At 65.1% G+C, this 7,373-nt stretch overlaps 1 protein-coding gene across 1 annotated transcript; it reads left to right on the top strand.

Moving 5' to 3' along the window:
- The first annotated feature begins 1,956 nt into the window (after positions 1-1,956).
- LOC124993291 (uncharacterized) lies at positions 1,957-3,627 on the top strand. Its single transcript, XM_047565054.1, has 2 exons — positions 1,957-2,245; positions 2,765-3,627. The coding sequence occupies exons 1-2, from the start codon at positions 1,957-1,959 to the stop codon at positions 3,625-3,627; spliced, it is 1,152 nt and encodes a 383-aa protein (XP_047421010.1).
- Positions 3,628-7,373: the final 3,746 nt, after the last annotated feature.

Genomic DNA, 7,373 nt, shown 5'->3' with positions numbered 1-7,373 from the left:
CCTGGCTGCTCGGAGGCCCCGGGACCAGCCCTACCCAGGCCGAGCCTCCAGGTGCCCTGCCTCCAGACCCTTTCTCCCTGGTCACCCCAGGGAGGAGCGTGTGGGCTCAGGGGGTGGGGGCCTCTGGGTGCCAGGGAGCCGCCCCCACCCAGGGTCCAGCACACTCAGGCCTGCACTTGTGTCTTAGGCTTCTGCCCTGGCCACCTGGGGCCTTTGCCACCACCCGTCCTGCTGCCTGCAGGGCCCCAGCCACCTGGGGTGCTGCGGTCTCCCCCCGGGCTGGCCCCGCTTCCTGCACGCAGCCCCGTCCCTTCTGTTTCCTCCTGGCCCTGGCAGCCCTGCTGAGCTGCTGCCCTCCTCCCTGTTGAGGCCCAGATGCTGGACTGTAGAGGAGGAGGGGGTGCTGTTTTAAGGACCCCCCTCCCCAGAGCAGGAAGGGGAAGAGAAGCTGAGCCCAGGGCAGAGGCCACTGCCCTGGGCAGGGTGTCGTCCTGGGTCGGGGACTGTTCATGTCCAGTTCAGGATGCCAGGTGCCCAGGTGCCAGGCCAGAGCACTGGGGGAAGCAGGCCCAGGAGGGTGCTAGCCTCTGATGTCCTCAGCAGCAGGCCTCCCAAGAGGTGGCCGCTGGCCCACGGAGCCAGGCCGCTCTCGAGGGTGGCAAGGTGGAGTCCGGGTGGGGTCCTGCGGGTGCGGGCAAGTGTGGCCATCAGGGCGGTCTGCCTTCTGGCCTGGCCTCTTCTCCAGTTCTTGACATTGACGGGCTCTCAGTGTGGTGGTGGCCACATGGAGGGCTCGCCCATTACTCTGCTTTTGTTACTGCGTTTTAATCACCCTCATTAGGCGAGCTCAGTAATGGAGCAGCTGTCAGAGGGTTGCAGGAAGGCCTGGGGCGTAGAGGTGGCAGGTCTGCACAGCAACTGCCGCCACACTGCCCGGCGCATCCCCTGTGCTCTGCTGGCTGCGCGAGGACGCGCAGGCCAGGCTGGATGGACTGGCCTCCTGGCTGGGTCGAGGGCAGCACACCCAGATGCAGGAAGCCCACGTGCCTGCTCCATGCCATCTCCCACGGGCCGTTCTGATTCCTGAGTCTGCCGCGGCCGGAGCTGGGCAGGTAGGCCAAGGCCCTTGGCTGCGGAGTTTCAGGATCCAGGCTCAGGACCCGGCATGGCTGTGGCTATTCGCGTTGCTTTAGTCCCTTTAAACCAAAGGGACCGCCACCGTTTCTGCCTTAGTCTAGCTTCAGGTGACTGAAAATTTGCCCTCGTGTCCTGAGCCCGTCAAAGCTTTTGGGTCACACAGCCTCGGGGACAGGATGTCATTGCTGGGAAGCACCAGGCTTTGGCTGAATACACCGCCGTGGGACTCCTGCTGGGCTTACTGAGCGGAATCAGCTCTGTTCACTGCTAGTCCTGTGAGAACCTTGACCCTGGACGTGCAGGGGCCATTCCTCTGCTCTGATGGTCCACTTATGAGGTCAGATCTGGCCCATCCAAGAGACACAAGCCACCCAGGACTTCCTGCACCCAGACGTGCCTGGAGAAAAGAGCTGCTGTCGTCCCTGCTGAGATACCTGGAGGAGGGCCCCGTCCTGGTCACTCCCCTGCCTCTGGACAGACTTTGAGCCCCACGACCAGAATCTCCTGAGGTGTGAGTGGGAATCCAGCAGAGGAGCCAGCAGTAAGAGCAGTTTGTGGAGGTGGAGGCAGAGGCTGGCGGTTTGTGGAGGCAGAGGCTGGCGGTTCGCGGAGGCAGGGGCTGGTGGTGACCTGGGCTGAGCTTGTTTTCTCCTTGTTATCACTGCTTGTGGGGTGCTGGGCAGCTGGGTCCAAGGACTCGGTTGAGGCTCTCCGGGCTGCCTGGGGCTCCTTCTGTGCTCTCCAGAGTGAGCAGGGGTTGCTGCTCCCGAGGACGCACAGACCCTTCCCCTGGCCTCCTGGGACGGGCAGGAGAAACCCATGCACACCCCATCTTTCCATCTTTCCAGAAAGAACACAGCTCACACCCTGGTGGCCAGTGTTTGCCCTTGGCCCCCACCCCTCCCCCTCCGCCCTCCGATCCTAGGTGTCCAGAGAGTCAAGACTGACGCAGTGCCGGGTGCAGAGCTGGGAGCTGGGTTCCGGGCCCTGCTGTGTTTGCCAGCCCTGCCAGCAGAGCCGGCACAGCCCAGGAGGACCAGCAGCTGGGGCGGCTCCTCCTGCCAGGTGGCAGCCGGGGCTCCTGCTGACGCTGAGAGCTGCCCTGGAGGTGAGCTGGCCCTGTCCACTCCACCCCTGGCACGCAGGGGAAGAGGGCAGGCCCACCCGGCCCCAGCTCCGGCTCCTGGCAGGCCCGAGTGTCCCTCCGTGGTGGTGCTTTCTCCGCGGCTCCAGCCTGCCTGCCGCCCAGCCCGTCCCTCCCCTGCAGGGGCTCGCCCAGGGCAGGCTCACGTGGCAGGCCAACCCTAATCCAAAGGGGAACGTGCACGACCGTACCCAAGACCCCCAAGGTCGCCCTTGGGCTCTCTGCCTTCCCACCAGCCCAGGACACAGGTGGGCGCTGGCAAGTCCTCTGGCTTGGTCTCATCTGGCCATTACAGCTACTCTGTCACATGGGGTCACCCTGAGGCTGGCGACCCCCCGGGGCTCCCTGGCTGCCAGGGCTCAGGACACCCCCTGAGAGGCTCTGAGCACCCTCTGCCCAGGGAGCCACCCAGACCCTGGAGGTTTACCTGGGGAAGTGCTCAGGTGCCCGGAAGTCTCAGCACCTCGGGCTGCCACCACACAGGGAGGACGCAGTCCCCGAGGAGAACTGTGGGCCGAGGAGTTCTCGACGCCCGCCCCCCACTGGCCGGGACCATCCGCTCAGGCCTGGTGCGGCAGAGGACTGGGAGCTGTCTCCTCCAGTCCCTGAGGCTCCTGTTCCACCCCTTGATCAATAATGCAGCAGGAGAGATTCCATGCCACCTCGTCACACCACCTGCTGCCTCCAGCAGTTCAGCCTCTGCTCGGGAGGTTTTGGGGAGCCACACTCTGCCTCCGGGGCTAAGGTGGGTCAGGCCCGTGGGGAGCATGCTGTGTCCTGGGGCTGTGCCTCTGGCCAGAGGGGCTTGGGGCTCCCTGTGGACTCAGCACGGTTCAGGGGCAGCTCCGGGGCTGGTCAGCTGGGTGGGGACCGGTCCTCCAGGTGGGGGTGGCTTTTCCCAGGGCCTTGGGATATTTGGGATATTGGGTCCCACAGCCTCCTGCCACAGGGCTGGCCAGAGTGAGGGGCCACCTCCATGGCGTCTTCTGCGCTTCCGGGTCCTCAGCCTGCGAGGCCCCCACCACTGTCCTCAGGCTGTGTGCATCCTCTGCTGCAGGGTGCACACGGCCCACCCAGGCCACTGTCCCCCTCTCAGGGCGACCTCACCCTGCCCCTGCAGACCCCTGCCCAAGGCCTTTGCACAGCTGTCTTGTCCCCACACGTCCCGGCTCCTCCTCACTTCTGAGGTGCCCGCTTGGCCACCCAGCGCCCACTCACTTATTCATGCCCCCCCCCCCACCCTCCACTTTGGGACGTTGGCCTCAGGGGCAGGTTGGGTTGCCCCACCCAGTGGGAGTCTGGTGGGTAGGGGAGGGAGAAAGGATGGAGTGGTGGGCGGCTTCTGAGAGCTCAGCTCTGCTGTGCAGGGAGGTCCTGGCCCCGGGGGAGGCGGAGAGTTGCTTCTTTCCCCCAAACCAGCACCTTCTGTCCTGGCCGGCAGAGCAGATCCCAGAACCGGCTCCTTTAAGGTGGAGAAGTTCCTGGAGTTGGCCACAGCTGCCCAACTTTCTCCTTCGCCTTTTCTTCCCCCTGAAACTTTGTAACCAACGGGGGACAGGGGGAGATTGATGGCACTGAGCCGGGAGCCGGCTCGCCGCTTTGTGCACACAGCCTGTATTGGTTTGAACTAACGAAGTTTATCAACGAGGCAACCAGGAATCATCAATCATGCAGAAAAATAACACAGCGAAATGACTTTTCAAAATGCCATTGGTATAATTATCATCTTGCCATTACACTAAATGCCGCCATTTGTATCTGTGATTCTTAAGTATGCAAACAGTAATTAACGTGGTAATGAACCGGGGCCCCAGAGCCTCCCCTCCCCAAGCTAATTTGCATGTTAATTATCATTAGCGACCAGGGAAACAAGTTATAAACAGCCTAATTAGCAGCCAGATCATTTTTACAAGAAATCGCATGCACTTTGACACTTGAGCGAGCCTGAGATGGATGAAGTTGGGGAGCTGCCCTTTGCAGGGTGCGGGGTGGGGTGTCCCCAGCGCAGGGTCTGGAAGTGGGACGCTGTGCGCGCATGCGGCCCAGCCACTGGCCTGAGAGCCCTAGTGGGGGGCTGTGGCCTCGGTTTGGGCAGGAAGAGTCCACACCCTGCTGAAGGCCGGGAGAGGTTTCCAAGGTTGTGGCGATAGGGGAGAGAGATGGGGCTCTGCTCAGACCTCTAGGAAAAGGGGGTCACAGCTGAGGAGTGGGCTGGAAATTCCCAAGAGGGGCGTCCAGAGCTGGCCACTCTGGCTACTTGGCTTGTGCGGCAGGCTGGCGTTCAGAGGTCAGACTGAGCTGGCCGTTGGCAAGAGGACTAGGCAGGTTGGAGCCAGGCCCTGGTCGGGCTCGGAGGGGCCTGTCCCAAGATGTCATCCCATGTGTTCTCTCCAGCACGGGGAGAGCCTGGGCCACACACTGGGTTCTGTTCCTCCCTAGAGGTGCCCTTACCAAGCCCCTGTGCATGCCTCTTCCCTCATGCCTGCTGGCAGAGCTCCTGGGAGGGGTGGGGCAGGTGGCTTCCAGCTAGTGTGGAGAGATGGGGCTTGCTTCAGGCCCACAGCCCACCACTGGTGAGTCCAGGCCTCTCCTGGTGTGGGTCTCCCTGCCCTTCCTGGATTGCCAGGTAGTTCCTGTCCCAGGGCCTTTGTACCTGTCACCCCCTTCACAATGTCCCCCCGACCCCCAACGACACTGGCGTGGCTCTCCTCTTCAGAGAGACTCCAAACCTGCCGATTCTCCTTTCCCATCTTTGTTTGGCTGTTCAGTCTCCCTGGCTGGAGTCCCAGCTCCCCAGAGCAGGGCATTTTCCATGGACTATGTCTCCCTGCCCCTTGAGTCGCCCGACACAGGCAAACCCGGCAGGGGTGGCAACGGGTTCCTGGGAGGACAGGTTGTGAAGTTTGTGCTCTACAGGTCAGATGTCTGCCGAACCTCGCAGCCCTGCCGTGCAGAACAAAGGAGGCCACAGACAGCAGGGGAGCCGGGAGTCCCGCCCCCGGGCCTCGGGGTGGGCAGGACCCCAGCCTTGGTTTCAGACCCCTCCACAATCCACCCCATGCCCTCCACGCCCCACCCCAGGACCTCCTCCCTCCACCCCGGGCCCTCCTCCCTCCACCCCGGGTCCTCCCCGCCCCACCCCAGGCTCTCCACGCCCCACCCGGGGCCCTCCCCCCTCCACCCCGGGCCCTCCTCCCTCCACCCCGGGTCCTCCCCGCCCCACCCCAGGCCCTCCACGCCCCACCCCGGGCCCTCCTCCCTCCACCCCGGGCCCTCCCCCCTCCCCCCCGGCCCTCCCCCCCCCAGCCCTCCCCCCTCCACCCCGGGCCCTCCTCCCTCCACCCTGGGCCCTCCTCCCTCTACCCCAGGCCCTCTACGCCCCACCCCACGTCCGCGCCTGGGCTGCTCTTTCCTGGTTCCAGGAGGTGCAGGGATTTCTCGAGGTTCCCCCCACTTGGGCTGCTGTTGCTGCAGGACTTGACGTCCCCTGGCGGGAGGAGCCGTGGCAGTGAACAGGCACCTGTCCTTCAGTGCTGCTCTGAACAAGCCCCGGCACAGGGCACTGCTTGGTGTTCTGTGGATCAGGGACACTGGGGGACAACCTAGTGACAGCTGGGCCTGGCCAGGAGGCTCTGGAGGCTGGGGACTGAGCGGCAGGGCATGGAGGGACACACCGAGGCAGGCGTCTGGGGAAGGGCCCCTTGCCCAGGCGAGGACCCAGAGCAGGAGGGAGGGGCAGCCAAGAGCAGAGCCGCCTGTCTCAGGGACCAGCAGGGAAGTGGGAAGGGGCAAGTCCTGCCCAGGGCGGCCAGTAGATCTGGGATCCCCGACTCTGAGCAAGGACATCCAGGGAGTCCAGGTGCCAATGGACAGAGGGGACCACAGAGAACCACAGGAGTCCTGGGACGGACTGGGCGGGCCACGTGGTAGGGGTCCCTGCACGGGGCCTCCCCTGCCAAGCCTTGCCCAGGGCCTCCTTCCCAGGCCCACATCTGCTCCAGACGCGCCAGAACCTCGGCCCTCCTGGGGCCCCCGGGGCCCGCCCCGCCCTGTGTGTCCTGGGTCTGGGGATTTGCAGTGCCGTCCCCAGCCTTGTCCCTGCTGCTCGCGGCCCAAGCAGCTGGTGTCCGCACACATTCCCGACCTCGCTCCGTGTCTCGAGGTCAGCAGAGCCGTGGGGCGTGGAGCTGGGGTCCAGGGAGCGGCTGGCCGTGGGTGTCCGCAGTCTCTCCTGCCCGCCCTGGGCTGCTGCCTCTTCTGCTCAGCCCAGCAGCCCTGCTCCCCCACCGTTCCCCGGGGCTCAGGCCTTGCCCAGCCAGAGAGGCCACCCTGACTCTGTGCGCCCCTGGCCCTGGTCCAGCAGGTACCTTCTTGTTCTGAGGACAGCAGCAGGGTCTGCTGGCCCTGAAGACCTCCATAGCCAGGTGCAAGCATGACGGGCCTGGGCAGTGCATGCGCTCTGGTGGCTCTCTGCCTGACCCAGCTGGCAGCGGCACCGGGCCCTGGCCCCACGGTACCTAGGGCTGCTGGGGTAGGGGGCCGCCAGCGACTCCAGGGGCCCTGGGAGACGGCCTGGCTCCCGGCAGAGACAAGGGCTTCAGGATGTGGCCACCTTTGCTTGGCTCTGGAACAGGTCCCCCTTCTGCAGGGCAGACTGGCCTCACCTTCTGAGGCCCACCACAAACCCCAAGGGCTGGGCTCCTTAGGAACAAGGTCTGGGCCGCTTGTCTTCCCTTAGCGCCCCAGGGGACGTCGGTGACAGGTGGGCAGTGGGCGTGGGTCCTAGGCCCCAGTAGGAGGGGTCTGCAGTCCAGCCCAGCCTCCCAGTCCAGGGCTGGGCTCCAGTTCTACCGCTGGGGTCTGGAACCAGGGGGAGGAGGGGCCACGGAGAGGGAGCTGGGGCGGCTGGAGCTGCTAGGGCTGGCGTGGAGGTGTCCATGACAGGCAGGCCCCACTGTGGCCTCTGTGCCTGGCCCAGGGGGGTGGGCACCTGGCTGCAAGCACTGGAAGACAGCATGGCCGCTGGCCGCCATCCTGGGGGCTGGTGGTCAGAAGGGCCCCTGCCCCCTGGAGCGCGCTTGTCCCCGGGGTG

This window comes from Sciurus carolinensis, chromosome 1 (genome assembly GCF_902686445.1).
Source record: "Sciurus carolinensis chromosome 1, mSciCar1.2, whole genome shotgun sequence".
NCBI classification, from domain to species: domain Eukaryota; kingdom Metazoa; phylum Chordata; class Mammalia; order Rodentia; family Sciuridae; genus Sciurus; species Sciurus carolinensis.
Note: the sequence above shows the minus strand (reverse complement) of the source record. Positions and strands in the feature narration are given on the sequence as shown.

Bases quoted from the DNA above. Each gene is read 5' to 3' on its own strand.
- LOC124993291 (XM_047565054.1), top strand. From the start codon at position 1,957: ATGCACACCCCATCTTTCCATCTTTCCAGAAAGAACACAGCTCACACC. The intron at 2,246-2,764 runs GTGAGCTGGCCC...GCCACCACACAG, and splicing joins CGCTGAGAGCTGCCCTGGAG to GGAGGACGCAGTCCCCGAGG.